A 16,864-nucleotide genomic window follows, 5' to 3' on the forward strand; every position below is an offset into this window, starting at 1 on the left:
TTTTCATTCATGACCTTGGCACAGAAAGTTGGAGTGTACTAATAAAATTCGTGGATGACACAAAGTTGAGAGGTACTGCCAGTATGGAGGAGAACTAGAATATTATACAAGAGCTGGATGACCTTGAAAGCTGGAGTAATAGAAATGGGATGAAATTTAATAGTGCGAAGTGCAAGGTCACATACTTAGGGACTAAAAACAAGCATTTTTGATAATATGCTGGGGACGTATCAGTTGGAAGTGACAGAGGAGGAGAAAGACCTGTATGTATTGATTGATCACAGGATGACTGTGAGCTGCCATTATGATGAAGCTGTGAAAAATGTTAATGCAATCCTAGGATGCATCAGGCGAGGTATTTCCAGTAGAGATGGGAAGTGTTATTGCCATTATACAAGGCACTAGTGAGACCTCTGAAACACTGTGTGATGTTCTGGCCTCCTATGTTTAAGAAAGATGAATTCAAATTGGAACAGGTGCAGAGGACTACTAGGATGATCAGAGGAATGGAAAACCTACTAATGAGAGGAGCTACAAGGAGCTTGGCTTATTTAGCCAAACCAAACACAGGCTGAAGGGAGATATGATTGCTCTCTATAAATACATCAAAGGATAAATCCCAGGGAGGGAGAGGAGTTATTTAAATTAAGTGCCAATGTTGACACAAGTACAAAAATGGATATAAGCTGGCCATCAACAAGCTGAGGCTTGAAATTAGATGAAGGTTTGTAACCATCAGAGGAGTGAAGTTCTGGAACAGTCTTCCAATGGGAGCAGTGGGGGCAAAAAACCTAACTGGCTTCAAGACTGAGCTTGAAAAATTTATGGAGGGGTTGGTATGACGAGATTGCCTACATTGGCATGCGGTCCATCTGTAACTGCTAATAGCAAATATCCCCAATGGTCATAGATAGGGCAATAGATGGGGAGGGCTCTACTACAGAGAATTCTTTCCCAGGTGTCTGTCTGGTGGGTCTTGCCAACATTCTCAGGGTCCAACTGATCGCCATATTTGGGGTCAGGAAGGAATTTTCCCCCAGGTCAGACTGGTAGAGACCCTGGGGTTTTTCTGCCTTCCTCTGAAGCATCGGGCACAGGTCACTTGCTGGTTTAAAGCAGAGTACATAGTGAATTCTCTGTAATTGGAAGTCTTTAAATCATGATTTGAGGATTTCAGTAAGTCAGACAGAGATTATGGATCTATTACAAGAGGTAGTTGGTGAAGTTATGTGGCCTATGATGTGCAGGAGACCAGAGCAGATGGTCACGATGGTCTCTTCTGGCCTTAAAGTCTATGAGTCTATGAGTTGTATGTATAATATCTTCTAAAATTACAACAGATCTCTAGACACATGAATAAAACATGAATTAGCAAAATAAGGAAATAATTAGTATTAATCAAATTCAACTAAATATTTTTCAATTTTTGAAGGAAAAAGAATGATTAAATTAGTTTGCACTGATGGCATCTGTTTAAATGACAATGTTCACCGAAAGTGGTGAAAAAGACAGCACTATCTTCTGATAAACAGCAGATGTATTTTTATTTTCAAATATCAAGTAAACTCTCAGTGACACAGTTATATCCTATTTTCCTAGTAATATCCAGTTATGATGAAAAATTGTTAGGACAAGAGCAGGACTGCAAGTTGCACAAAAGATCTGTTTTTAATCACTTACTAACAAAAAAGTAATAATTCTCACCTTGTCCTATGGAACGATTTGCAAAATTATACATTTGCATTGCAATTGCAAAATCTTCTAGGTTGTTCAAAAACTGGAAAAATGATCTGAACTCATCAAATGTGATACCCTATTGAATAAAAGAACCAAATTTGCATTAGTACTGTTAGAATAATCAATAGAAATGACAAGTGAATAAACACGTTAGAAGATTGCATATGGCTATTTCATTTAGGGACATATCCGACATCCACTGCAATAAATGAGAATTTTGCAGCAGACGTCAATGAGAGCAAGACTTGTCCCGACATGAGTTCCTACAGATATAGCACTTTTGCATGTTTGTCACAACTACAGGAAGTTAATTTTCACTGAAAAAAGATTAACTTACAGTTAGGTTGTTTCACTGATTAACATAACCCTTAAACTAAGAAAATTATTATGATAAAGTAACCATTAACGTACTTTGATATAAATATTGGAATATCTTCACAGTTTAATATATACATCATGAATATAGATATATAAACAGAATGCAGTATTATTGTAGTCATGTTGGATATTAACCCAGGATATTAGACATACAAGGTGAATGAAGTAATATATTGGACCAGCTTCTGTTGGTGAGAGTGACAAGCGTTTGAGCTTACACAGAACTCTTCTTCAGGTAAATAGTTACAGATACACTGAATGAGTTCATAAGTACATGTTGTGAGTCTGAGTTAAGTTCTTTCCTGTGAATTTTTACATATTCACATTTGTAGATACTTGAGCTTTCTTCAGCTGATGCTCCCAAGCTTATACTGGAGGGGCTCCTTCTACTTTGCAATACAAGTTCTGAGTGATAGCCAGGATTTGAGCATTGATTAATCTGCTGGGTGTGCAGTTTTTAAATGAGCACCAATGATTTTTCTTTTTCTTTTTTACTGGCTCTTCTGCTCCCTCTCTAGTTTTGGCTCCAAATCTATAGCCCTGATCACTAACTTCAAACCCCAGGCCCACTCCACAAGAGATCTCAACTACTTGCTGCATGTATTGACTCCCCTGATCTCAGCTTTTATGGAAGATTAAATCAGAACCAGTACTCCAGCCTCATGCTCACTGACCTTTCAGATGCCTTCACCACTGTTGATCATGCTCTTCTCCTTGAGGTCTTGTCCTCTCTTCACTTCCATGATTGTCCTCTCCTAGTTCTCCTTCTACCTCTCTAATCACTCCTTCAGTGTGTCCTTTGGAGAATTTTCCTCATCTGCCCTCCAGCTTTCTCTGGGGGCTCCATAGGGTTCTGTCCTTGCTCCCCTTCTCTTCTCCCTCTACACCTTATCACTGGGTAATCTCAACTGCAAATACAAATTCTACTACCATCTCCATGCTGATGATTCACAGATGTACCTCTTTACTCCGGACCTGTGTGTGGCTGTGCAAACTAAAATCTTGGCCTGTTTCTCTAACATCTGTTCATGGATGTCTAGCTGTCAGTTCAAGCTGAATATGTCTAAAACAGATTTCTTAATCTTCCCTCCAAAACCCTCCCTGTTACCTCCTCTCTCAATTACTGTGGAAAAACCATTATCCTACCTGTCATTCAGGACTGTAACTCTGTTTGACTCAGACCTCCCTCTAGGTCTTCAAATCCAGTCCATGTCTAAATCTTGCAAGTTCTTTCTGCATCACATCTCTACCATACAGCCTTTCCTATCCATCCACACAGCTAAAACTTATCCACGCTTGCGTGATCTTGCATCTTGATTACTGCAACATCCTTTTCTCTAGCCTCAACAAACAATCTTTTCCTACTCATTTCCATTCAGAATACTGAGACCATTTTCCTAGCCCATCACTTTGACTATGTTACCCCTCTCTTTGCATCCCTTCACTGGCTCAACCTTCTCTATTGCATCAAATGTAACTTTCTTGTCTTCACTTTCAAGGCCCTTATCCCCATACTATCCTATAAACTTTCATTTAATATTGAGGGGTCAGCTTCCACCTTCAGTCAGCCCATGATACCAGCCTCCATCACACACGTTTTAAATTTTCAAACAAGCACCTTCTTGCTTTATCCCATGCTATTCCTTCCCATACACATCTGCAAAGTTCTCTCATTATCTTCCTCTAAAATGCTCCTTAGCCGTGATGCCTACAAAACACTTGATGCCTGCTATGCCACTGCCTATCATGCTGAGCAATATTGTCACCCCGCTTTCCTTGTATAGGAACTCCTCACTTAAAGTCATCCTGGTTAATGTTGTTTCGTTGTTACATTGCTGACAATTAGGGAACAGGCTCATTTAAAGTTGTGCAATGCTCCCTTCTAACGTCATTTGGCAGCCGCCTGCTTTGTCCACTGCTTGCAGGAAGAGCAGCCCATTGCAGCTAGCTGGTGGGGGCTTGGAACCAGGGTGGACCAGCAGCCCCCCATCAGCTCCCCGCTCCCCTAAGTTCCCTGTGCAGCAGCTGCTCAGCAGGCTATCAATTGCCGCAGTTCAGCTGTCCCTCCCCCTACTGCCATGTGCTGCTCCTGCCCTCTGCCTTGGAGCTGTTCCTGGAGACTCCTGCTTGCTGTGTGGGGCGCAGGGGAAGATGAGGGGGGCTAATGTCAGGGTGTCGCCCTCCCCCCTGCTCCTGCACTCTGTTTACCCCATCTTCCATAGAGCAGGGGGGACACACTGACGGAGGGAGCTGCTGCCTTAGGCAGCAGCTGGGTTGGGTCTCAGCTTGCTGATCTAATTAACAAGGCACAGTACGTCTGACCCCACTCTTCATACTTAAAGGGGAAATGTGCATCTCCAGCTCTCAAACACACACAGAGTGTGTGTCTCTGTCTGTCCTCCCATCTCCACCTCAACCAAGCTTCACAATCATCATCACTGTGTACCAGTATTAAATTGTTTGTTTAAAACTTGTGCTCTGTGTGTGTGTGTATAATATAGTCTTTTGTCTGGTGAAAAAAATTTCCCTGGAACCTAACCCCCTCATTTACATTAAGTCTTATGGAGAAATTGGATTCGCTTAACATCGTTTTGCTTAAAGTCACATTTTTCAGGAACATAACTACAACATTAAGTGAGGAGTTCCTGTACTCCCCTGTTTATCCATCTATGTCCATCTGTTTCTAGTCTTATACTTAAATTGTAAGCTCTGTGAGGCAAGGATCATCTTTTTGTTCTGTGTTTGTATAGTGCCTGGCACAATAGGGTCCTGGTCCATAACTATGGCTCCTAAATGCCATGGTAATACAAATAATAATAATTTGAGATGTCTTATAGGCAAGTCAAGGAGAGGAAAGGCCAGGGGAGCTGGGAAATGGTGTCAGTGGATGTTTTGTATATATTTCTTCTATTTGTATTTATAGAAGGATCAGGTTAACATGTCCTAGAAATACCTGAAAACAGTTTGACTTTATGAAAATCATCATATTTGCAACAATAGAGCTCACTCTGGCAGACCTTAGTAGGCCCACAAATAATAGAAAGTGCCTACCTACTTAGCTTAGCTTCTGGTGCAAGCCTTCATCTCTCTCTCACCCTCCTCTGGTTCCTTCTCTACAGATGGAGAGGGCATTTGAAACTGAAGGGGATGGAGTGTGAAACATCTCATTAGCATGCCACAATGACCCTTCCTAAGAATAATGTCTTGGCTTTTGCCTAGCCAGGGGGAGGGATAGCTCAGTGGTTTGCGCATTAGCCTGCTAACCCCAGGGTTGTGAGCTCAATCCTTGAGGGGGGGCATTTAGGGATCTAGGCCAAAAATTGGGAATTGGTCCTGCTTTGAGCAGGGTGTTGGAGTAGATGACCTCCTGAGGTCCCTTCCTACCCTGATATTCTATGATGTAAATTATCATGTTGGATGGGTTCAGGACATCTACACATATATGTGGGTGATTTTATCCACAGTGGGCAACAGTTTTACTTCCCCAGTTCTATTCATGTTTTAGATTTACCTGGGAAAGCAGTTCATATCATCCTCAGGCCTTTACCAGCCCATTCTTGCAACACATTAAGCACAGGCGGTCCCTCGCACATGTAAGCAATCCTAGTGAAACTGGCATTGGAATCAGGAAAGTAGGTGCTATTCCTGGTTCTCTCTCAGACTTCCTGTGTACCTCCTGGACGAGTCACAAACTCGTAGCGTATTAGTTTTCAGCATGACTGTGGTCAGGCTAAATTCATTAAACATGCATACAGTACACTTTGTATTCAGATAGCCCCATCCATCCAGATTCTCAAAGGATAATATTAATGTTGATGGTGAGATAAGAGGTCAAATCTCACTCCCTGGCCCTCGTCAGGAATAAAGTAGCGAACCATTTAACAAACCAAAATCACAATGACAGGGTTGACAAAGGAGAAAGCGTTTTGACTTCTTTCCTAATTTTCTTACCCACAACAAATGAACAAAGTCATCCACACATCCACTATGGCCAAAGCTCATAAAAAGACAAATCTGTACATCCCAAAACAATGGAGGATAAATTGCTGAGCTGAACCCTCTCTCCAACCACAGCTGTACATGACTGTTACACATGTTATGAGAACTGCTCAGAACTGCAATGATTTCTCTGACTCCTATAAATTTCCCAACTTGTGGCTGCAGAGCTGCATTTTGCTTTTTTAATTTGGCTTCAGCAGTAGTCCAACCATTCCGCTGAATGGCTCAGTCTCACGAGGTAATATCATCTGAAAGTCACTGAGGTTTAAACACCCAAAGAGATCACAGAGGCTTTCAGATGGATTAAGCCCCAATAGTAAAATGCAATAAAATTACAATCTGGCTACTGTGCAACCTCACTGAGAATTATTTTTCAGGTCTTCTGCTATACTGAAGTTGGATTTTGTTTGGTTTTAAATGAAAGAAAAGATAATTGTATTTGTCAAGTCAAATCATGAATTAAAATATCACTGAACTTTGCATAACATGCTTCTAAGTTACTATTAGCTAGAATTAATTATAAATATGTACAATTATGATAGATTTGATCTTCACTGCAACTAAAATTGCCCATGAGTGGACTGAGAACATTTGAAGTTTATGCTGATTTAGAAACTCTGGAATTTCTCATGAAGTTCTGGCTAAAATTGTGGAGCCTGGAACTGATTTGCTATAGCGAGCTCAAACTAGTGGAGGTGAATGACTAACCTGCCCTTCCCATATTGCTAAATGGGAGGGAGCCCTGTCTAAATGGGGATGTCCTGATATGGAAAAGGTTAAGAGAACCATTGGTCTATGCACAGTACATTTTGCAGCTTCAACCTGCTGAGCTGCCATGAAAACTGTTGCCTTGTAGGAGTTGATATTCAGGGTCAAGTGGTTTATGTGATTTGACTGAAGAAGGCACTCACCATCATCCCAGTGTACTCCCCACAACCTTGAATGTAGAGGGATTTTATCTGGCCATTGGGAATAAAAGGAGTTGTGGCCAAAGAAGGGGGAAAGAGGGGAGGGGAGGAAAAGTATCACCTGAGTCAGAAGCAGACGAAAAGGACTCAGGTGACCCTCTGGACCATGCACATTTGAGGGAGGGAGGGTATTTATATTCTGTTCTCTCTTGGCAAAGCCCTCTTTCATGTCATAGCAGCAGCACCTACCCTCCCATCTATGGGATCAGAGTAGTACCAGGTATTATGGTCTGCTGTGGACATTGCTCTAGTCACCTTTTTTGGAGCTGGGAAGGAATTTTACCCTCACTGACAGACTGGCCAAGGTGGGGTGGATTTTCTCATCTTTCCCACAGCAGATCAGGGACCTGGCCAGGTAGGTAAGGAGGTATGGTTCAAGCTGTCACAACTTAACAGGTGACGGGTGCCCAGTGCAAGTATTCATTCTGTAGGAGGTCTGGTTCTCTGAAAACTCCATTTCCAAATCCAGTTTCAGGGAAGGCATCCACAAGGAAGCTGAGAAAGGGGTTCCTCCATGTGGCACAGATGGGAGACAACCCCTTTTCCCCAGTCCCTTAACCCGCTTATGAAGGGAAGGTCCCAGCAATGGGCTGGGAACAGGGAGGGCTAACAACAGATCTCCCCAAATGTAAGTGGAAATGATTAAGGAAGGAATGATGACATGCACTGTGAGGGTTATTACTGGGTAGTTCCCAGATGAGTTAATACAGTTGTGGCGTATTTAAACTGCATCTCTCACATCTTGTCATTCTCCCTGTGTGGCCAGGATCATGTAAAGTGCATGTACTCCACAATTTTTGCATTAATGCCGATAAAAATAAATAGTGTGATCTCTGCACAATACAACTTTCACTGAAATCAACTGCAGTTCCAGATGCTCAGTATCTCTCAAGAGCAGGCCCACAATATTTGCTACAACAGCTCACCTTAAAGCTGGAAGAGGGGAAGGAGAAAGAGAGAGAGAGAAAGGAAAAAATTAAACTAAACTAAAAAAAGGGAGGGGTCCTGGACATACAGAGTTGGATATCTTTTTCCGTTTCTAAAATAATTTTTTTGTAAAACTGACCATCTATAAAAGAGTAATAATCTAATTCTGCATATATTTTGACATGTGAAATGATCTAAATGGATTTCCCAGGTTCCTATTTAGTTTCCAGGTAAAAGTGAAGGCAAACATTTTCATTTCACTGGGCAGATTGTATTTTTAGCAAACAAAGTGGATTGTGACATGAATGTGGCACTTAAAAAGAGGAACTTCCTTTAACTGCTGCTATTTGTAGTGTAATTAAAATGCCAGTCTAAATGACTCAGTATTTGGCACCTAGTTAGCAAAAGTAGAACATCTTGTGAGCAGGCAGCATGCCAGCCAAATGTGTCAACATGAGTGTAGTCAGCCAAAAGATCATTACATTGTCTTATGGGCTTCTGCATATAGAAAGTCACAAAAAGACTAACCGTGTGAATATAGCAGTGTAACAGTCTGGAGCCATTTCTTTGAAAACTGAGTTCTTCGTTTTGCTTAACTGTTGGAGAATTTTATAATAATCAAACATTCTGTTTTTGCAATAGTGAAGACCTAATATTATAATGCTAAATAAGACATCAGTCATAAAGGTTAAAATTTTTTAAAGGACCTAATGACTTAGACACCTAAGGCGCATTTTCGAAAGTCTGCAGAATATCTGTGAGCCCTATTCTAAGGAGTTACTTTAGCTACAGTCACGAGTGCATATTTTCAGAATCACTAGTATGTAACTGTAGAAAACTGAGATGTAGCCCAGCATATTGCTTTTAGAATTATGGGAATTATATGAAGGGACAGGGAAGACCTAGAACTAACATGTGCGTAAGTTCTCATTTGGATGATAGAGTTTACTAGCCAGAAAAGAAAACTTATCGGGGACATGTGGGCTGACAAGGTAGTTTCCCGGGCTCATGGTTCTGATACAGAGCACAGCCAAGAGAAGGAAGGGAACCTACTGAGTTAAAGACTTTTCCCACCCAAAACTGACATTCGAGAAGTGAGATACTGAACTTCAAAGAGTATTTCTTATGTATAAATCAATACAAATACAGATCTTTTCTTTTAAACTAAACTGTCACCTTATACAGTTATATACATGTGTATCTCTATATCTATGATTGTGTGCCATTATTTTCCACTACCTTTGTGCTATATATATTATTGTGGCTATTAAAAATAAAATAAAGAATTTTAACAACAAACGTCTGTTTTTCCAAACAATTCTTCACCCGTATACATAAGATTTGACTTCAACAACAAAATACATCTGGCACACAGCAGAAAAAACAATAACATACTGAAGCAAAATCCATTTCTATTGCATTGCAAAGGCTTTCAAATAGTGGCTCATATTTAGAACTGGGCCCACACAGGACTAGTTTGTACCCCGAGAAAGGGGCAGTGAGTAGCTGCATTGCCCTAGAAGCAGACCAGAGAATAAACTGTTTCTTGGAAAGTAAGAATTTCTTCTCTGCTCCCCCTTGATCTAGGGAGTGAATTTCTTCACCCCTTTTTATCAAGCAGATTGCTCCTCCTGTGTCATGTACCAAGTCAGCTACTCTGGCTGGCAAGTGGGTGAGTGTGCAGAGCAAGGGCTCCTCATGCTTTCCACCCCAGGGAATAAGAGTGAGAGTGGGAAGAGTAACAGGTGAGTAACCTTACTTCCTTGTACAGCTGAGTAAGGGTTGTGACATCGCACACAGAGCAATTGCTGTGTCTCACATAAACTATAATAACATTCATTTTTGTGTGCTTACCTGTTATAAATATAACTTGTTTTACATTCAGCATTTTGTTTTAATTTTAATTTTTAAATGTCCTAGCTATTTTATGATATTTTAATGGTTTGTTTTTTCAGACTAACAAATTAAGGTAATTCCCAAAGCATACTTACTGCTTTTAGTTCCACAAGCGGAACTGTCAATACTATCAAAATGTGTAGCCATTTTAAACAAAGTCAGATGTTTGCAAGGACATATTAACCTGATCCTTCTATAAACACAAGTAGAAGAAATATATCCAAAACATCCCATGCTCTAAGGGGTACTTGTAACACAAGCTCTATTGATTTGCACTGATGCATTCAGCTACCACTAGATTTTTCTATTGCTCAGATACACTACTGACAACACATTTGTTGCTAAATAATGAAGGATTAACTACCTAATGTTCTTTATTGTTCTTAGTTCACAAATTCTTTCAAAATATCTCTTCAGCCACTGATAAGAAACACTCACTCATCAATGGCTATCTACAAATGACCCACTATTAAGACTATTATAGAACTAGATAAAGAGTGTCAATATTGTTTTTGAAAAGGTGATATTCAGATGGTAGCAGAGAGAAAAAGTCAGAAAAAATGTGATTTTTCACTAAAGCTGAAAATCCTCAGTATTATTTCCTTACAGCACTAGCATATTGTTGTTTAAACTGAAGGTTTAATATAGTCTTAAGCCACTGTCTTTAAACACCTCGAAAATAATTACTGGATAATTCCCCTGTCATGGTTCCTTGTTATTTAACTCTACACATTTAACAAATTAAATACTGTGTCATTCAGTATAGATTTTGTAAAACAGAAGACGCAAAGTAGATCATCAAAGATACTTAAGGTGAAATCTGGGTGCCACTGAAGTCAATGACAAAACTCCCATTGACTTCAATGGAACTAGGCCCTGGTCTACACTGTGGGGGTTGACCTAAGATATGCAACTTCAGCTACGCGAATAGCATAGCTGAAGTTGGTGTATCTTAGGTCGACTTACCTGGCTGTGAGGTCGGCGGTGCGTTGACCACTTCCGCCTCTTGCAAGCTGGAGTTCCGGAGTCGACGGGGAGTGCGTTCGGGGATCGATTTATCGCATCTAGATGAGACGCGATAAATCATTCCTGATAGATCGATCACTACCCGCTGATCCGGTGGGTAGTGAAGTCCTGCCCTAGGATTCATCCTTAGGATTTTGGGGTTTTATCTGCTGCGCATCACTATAGTATCTGAGCACCTACCTTTTCTTCAGGGATCCTGCAACGTACATTTTCCAGGTAACTTGATGTATTTTCCACATTTGTATATCTCAAAAGAATATGAGCAAAGTCTTCCTCACTGATGGTGTTCATCCCATTAGAATAGGAAAGGAATTCTATTTCTAGAACTTCGGTTTGTAGGTTATCCATAAATCTAAAGCACAAATATAATACATATGGAACAAAAAGTACTTTGCACTTCTACAACTCCTTTCATCCAAAGATCTCAAAGCACTTCACAAACTCAGTAATTAAACCTAACAAAACCCCTTTTTAGGCAGATAAGGGATAACCATATAAAAAGTAAGCACTGGTAGTACTGGTGAAGAAGCAGAAGCCAAACTTTCCACTTGTTTGAATCTGGCAGAAACATATTTTTTTCTTAATTTGATCAATGGTGCAATTTTTTGTGGCACAACTATACTTAGTAATGTTCTTTTAAGTGCCACCATTAGAATCAGTTTTCACCTACACTCATAATAGGTAATACAGTAATTATGGTACATGTTGCAACAATTTGGGGAATCTGTCTGTACAATTTATTAATTCCCTCTGAGACTGTGAACTCTGAGTATGTATCTTTACCAGACTACAGGCTCCATTCGGAATATGGAGTTCTTTACCACCTTCATTGTTGTCCTGCTACCTCCATGTTGGACTGAAATTCCAACAAGGTAGTGGTACAGGGTTGACAACTGAAGGCTGTTAAATCTGGATGGTTAGCCACTAAAATTTAATTGCTCCAGAGAATAAACTGGATCCCTACCAGGAGAAATAGTTTATCAGGGGAGAGGTCACCAAACAATGAAGTCACCCAGCAAGGGTCTTGGATCAACTGTGGAGGCTGATTCAGGAGTCACCTGACAGAACGACTGGCAAGTTATAACAGGCAGGACTTAATCTATTTGCTCTCTCTCTCTGGCCATTTTTCACCATCTTAAAGATGTGGTAAACTGCTGTAAGGAGCTGATGAGGCAGGAGGAGTGGGGACCCTGCTTCTCTGAACACAGATGGTCCCCCAAGGAAAGGGTGAGCTAGAGTGAGAGGAAATGAGTGTAAGTTTTATTATTTCTTGTCTGATTAAATAAAGAACATTAATGTGTTAGAACGTGCGCAAAGTCTGCCTGTCTGTGTTATATACTATACTTACTCCATGTTTCCAGAGAGAATTAAACTGTAACCCTGAAGGCTCACACCCTTGGTGGGATTCTGGAGCCCATGTGTGTCAGGCACAGGCGCTGACTTCTGTTTTTGCTGGTGGGTGTCTTCGGCCTTCTGGTTTCACTGTGCGCCATGTACATGCTCTTGCCACCTACTGGTGCCTTGTGGGTGCTGAGCACCCCTCTTTTTTTTTTTTTTTTGGTGGATGTTTGAGCCCTGCAGCCCACATGGAGTCAGTGCCTATGCCATGTGTTTAAGCTCCTGGAGTACCTTGGGGGTCAGTACTGCACCTGGGGGCCTAGGCAGGTGGACTGAGGGTCTCTATTTCCATCAAACAGTAACAGACAGAGTCAATGTTCAGGAAATGTACCAGAGACACCAAGAGAAGCAACAGTCCTTCAGCCCGCTAAGACCCAGGGAAGCTTAAAATATCCAGTATCCAGATGGTTGGATTCCCTCACAGCAATCTAGTTCCTGAGAGGTCATAAGGGGGCAGGCAACTGGATCTGTGAAAACCTGCATGGTATCTTTTGGCAATTTTTTACTTTTAAATGATAACCACTGTATGTCCCTAGCAGAAGAGATAGATGTGAAGACAAAATCTCTGACCCAAAGAGGTTATGATCTAAACAGAAAATGTAACAAGCAGGAAGAGGGGAAGGGGAAAAAAAACTTAAGGGCTGCATCTCCTGCAGCCCAGTACAGCCGAGTACATGAGTACACAGGAGTGGGCATTAATTCAGTACTGGGTAGGGGCAAGAATACCACCTGCTGCAGTGGTTCTCAAAGCTGGTCTGCCGCTTGTTCAGGGAAAGCCCCTGGCAGGCTGGACCGGTTTGTTTACCTGCCGCTTCCGCAGGTTTGGCGATTGCGGCTCCCACTGGCCGCAGTTCACCGCTCCAGGCCAATGGGGGCTGCGGGAAGTGGCACGGGCCCAGGGATGTGCTGGCTGCCCTTCCCGCAGCCCCCATTGGCCTGGAGTGGCGAACCGTGGCCAGTGGGAGCTGCGATTGGCCGAACCTGCGGCCGCGGCAGGTAAACAAACCGATCCGGCACGCCAGAGGCTTTCCCTGAACAAGCGGCGGACTGGCTTTGAGAACCACTGACCTACTGGACCACAAACACTACTTTCTATAGTGCAGCATTTCTTTGAGTCAATATACATAACTAATGACCTCCTCTAATTGATTAGCTTACAAAATCTGATGATAATAGAGGAATATTTATTTGGCCTTTATTAAAACCAAACCAAAACAACCTAACAAATTTTGAATTCTGTGTATTGTCTTAAAACTTTCTTCATCCTTGTTTTAAACCTTTTTAGCAGAAAAGATAAAGCTAAAGAAATGTCTGATACAAAAAGATGCTTATAAAGAAAGAGTTACCTTCTTTAACTAGATATATTATGTATATATTATTTACTAACATATACAGAGGTCTTTGTTTATATAGAAAGTATAAAATCAAAGCTCACCTATAAAAATCGTCAAAGTTTAGCTCAGCCTTTCCCTTCTTGCCAAAAAAATGCACAAGCAGTGTAGTATCAGATAGCAAATTTGAGATGTCATCTGCACGCTTAAAAACCATTAGAATAAGACAATTAGTTAAGGCTCTAATTCCTTTAAAGAAACTTTATCAAAGAAATCATTTTATAGTCAGGAGAAATACATTATGCAGCAAATACTTAAGATATGAATTCGTGCATCCTATGTTTGTAATGTTAGAAAGGTAATTATAGTATTCAAATCAGTGAAGTTATTTTAGTTATCATACACTTTCCATATGAAACATTCACTTGTTAATTGCAATTAGTACAACAACACACAAATCCCCCCACCCCCCAATGAGTTAGTGGAAAATATCATGAGGAAAAAGGCATGAAAAATAAAACCAGAAATTTTAGGGGAAAATGGACTAGAAAGTAAGGTAGGACCAAGGATTTTTATTTATATTTATTTATTTATGTGAAGAAATATATATATATAAAATTAGTTTTCTCAAGCTGCATTTTCCGTAGATACAATTTTGCAATTACATGAAAATAAAGCATTGCTATGAGTGTGTGTTTTCAAACCATCTCTAATGGTATACTTTATACTGGAGCCACTGGGAGCAGGAACAGCCTATAGTGTGAGGTCTCAATAGCAGACAGCAACGTTATAATATGCAAATGATATATATGGTCATAATTGCCTCATGATAAAAAAGAGTCATCTTGTGAGTCATAGGAATGAGGGAATAGTGAAGATAACTAGACTACCTCTCATATTATTAAATGACATATCATTGATATAGTAAGAGAGAACCCCCATTAGAATTTGGAGATTATGTATCATTCCACATTTTTGATATAACTAGTATTTGTTGCATTTACCTGTGTATGTGTGTGTTCATTTTTCTCTTTCATAAAGACCCTCTTGTTATAATGAAAGACTATTTTAAGAACTGGATATAACGATTCAGTAGAATGAGGCCCTGATCCTTCAACGTATTCAACATGGGCAGTGTTTCCTTGAAATCACTGGGGCTCTGCATGAGATCTGCCGGCAGAACACAGCTTCCAGGATCAGGGCATAAGAGATTTTTTTGAAACCTTGGTCACTATCTGATTAATGAAGAAGTTAAATGATTTATAAAAAATTTAGAAACAACCCTTAAATGAAGCAATCAGGCCACACATTTTGAGTGATATTGCTTTAGTTCTATCCCAAATTATTGGACTTGATACAGGACTTTATGAAAATCTCCAGAGAAAAACTTCAGATAAATAAATTCCCTTTCTCCAGAAACAAGTGTCCTCAAAAGATACCTATTCTTAGAAATAACACATCCCCAGTAAAGGATGTTCAGAGTAGTAATTTGTGAGAATGTTGCTATTGACTTCTTTGGGAGCAGCACTGGGCCAAATGTCTGAACAAGATTTTGAAAGTGTAAAATGATAAATAGCATTACACTTAGAAACAGGAAAGCTGATTATGTGTACAAAGACTCTTACCTTGAAATACACATATATGCCCTGATAAATTCCAGTAAAGACAAATACCAGATGCCCCCTTTATTTTTATGAAATGCATGTAATAATAGCTATAGAGGCAGAGTATAACCAAGCTGTTGAAATAAACCAAGGCATGGAGATTAGGAAATCAGTCAGATTTTCTGGATAAATAACAAGAAAAATGAAGGGAAGCAAGTGAATATGCCATGTCACAATGGCTACTTAGTTAGAAAAAGTTTAAATACTAGACTACATTTTTTTAAAGAAGTTATCAGCAATAACTATTAAATGGAAACATAAGGGGTGCTCCCTATCCTATCTGAGGGAATGAGAAGAGAAGAGGTTGGATATGATGATCATCAATGGAGCTATTATTTAAGAAGTCCTAAATATGCATAAAGACTTGAGAGATCAGGGAGGAAAGAGATTCAGCTGCTTTTCTTATGTAAAACGCACACAGTGATTTGGAAACGCCAAGAGAAAGTAAAGATGTAGGAATTAAAATATTGCCAATTATGAATATAGGGCCTAGTCTGATTGGATCTGACAGCAAAAAAAAAAAATATATTTACCAAAGAATGGCAATGATGTGAAAATCATAAGTATTTCAGAGATGGTTTACTAAAACTTCTGCAGCAGAAGCTGATCCGTAGTTGGCATAAACTGGCATAGGTCTAATGAAGCTAAGACCTGGCCCTAAAACTACACATTCTAAGAATAACCTATGAGTCAGCATTACTGACACTATTCAGATATGTGAATCTTGGTTCATTATGAAGAGACAAATTGCAATAGCAAAATAACATTAAAATACATTTACTCAGCTGCATGGTGTATTGATAACAAAAATGATTTAATATCCACATTGTCCAAATCCTTTATGACATACTGTATTCACGTTTGAACGTTTTCAAAATTTACCTATTTTATTGTGAAAATTAACATTTCATATGTACTAGTAGTACTTATTAATCACTGAAGAGAAGATACTGAAGAACAAAAAAAGGAAGAAAAAGTAGTAACAACAAAAAACTCTTTCTTTTCATCGTACAAGAACTAAAGGAATAGGAGAGATACCTTTAGTAGTTTAATAAAGTCTGTTTAGGATGATCAAGTTTATATTTCACAAACTCTAACTATTCTTCTCTTTATTCCTGTATTCTTCTCCAGGGAGAAATATGATGGCATAATATATATATCTGTAGAAAGACATTTTATATCCTTCAATTAAGATAGCTCTACTCCTGAAATGAACTGATTAACTGGAAAACAATAATCCCCGACTATTTGTCCTTTAATACTCTGTTGTCCTCCACTACAGGGCATAGTGCACTGAAATAGAGATACCTTGATTTTCTACATCTTTTAAACAATTAACCTTCTAAGTACATTGAAGCAGTTTCCCTCAAGCACTCTGAACATATATCGGACAGTAAGTTAGTCTTTCATCCTGTAAATTTTTTTAATAACCTTGTTAGATTCAGGTTGCATTCATCCATATCTAAAGAACTGTGAGTACTAGCCTATTAGTTAAAAAGCAAAAAAACCCCAAACAAAAACAAAAAAACTAGAAGTCTTT

The 16,864-nt window shown here is 39.7% G+C and overlaps 1 protein-coding gene across 4 annotated transcripts in view; it reads right to left on the minus strand.

Annotated features, from left to right (window-relative positions):
- MICU3 (mitochondrial calcium uptake family member 3) overlaps positions 1 to 16,864 on the minus strand; it is a 146,073-nt gene that overhangs the window by 18,286 nt on the left and 110,923 nt on the right. For all 4 annotated transcript variants that reach the window (XM_074951342.1, XM_074951344.1, XM_074951345.1 and 1 more), the window contains 3 exons: positions 13,765 to 13,865; positions 11,112 to 11,283; positions 1,705 to 1,813 (listed from right to left, as the gene is read on the minus strand). In XM_074951342.1, the coding sequence (XP_074807443.1) occupies positions 1,705 to 1,813; positions 11,112 to 11,283; positions 13,765 to 13,865 (382 nt within the window). The remainder of the gene's footprint in view (positions 1 to 1,704; positions 1,814 to 11,111; positions 11,284 to 13,764; positions 13,866 to 16,864) is intronic.

The sequence above is a fragment of the Natator depressus genome, chromosome 4, assembly GCF_965152275.1.
Source record: "Natator depressus isolate rNatDep1 chromosome 4, rNatDep2.hap1, whole genome shotgun sequence".
Classification (NCBI taxonomy): domain Eukaryota; kingdom Metazoa; phylum Chordata; order Testudines; family Cheloniidae; genus Natator; species Natator depressus.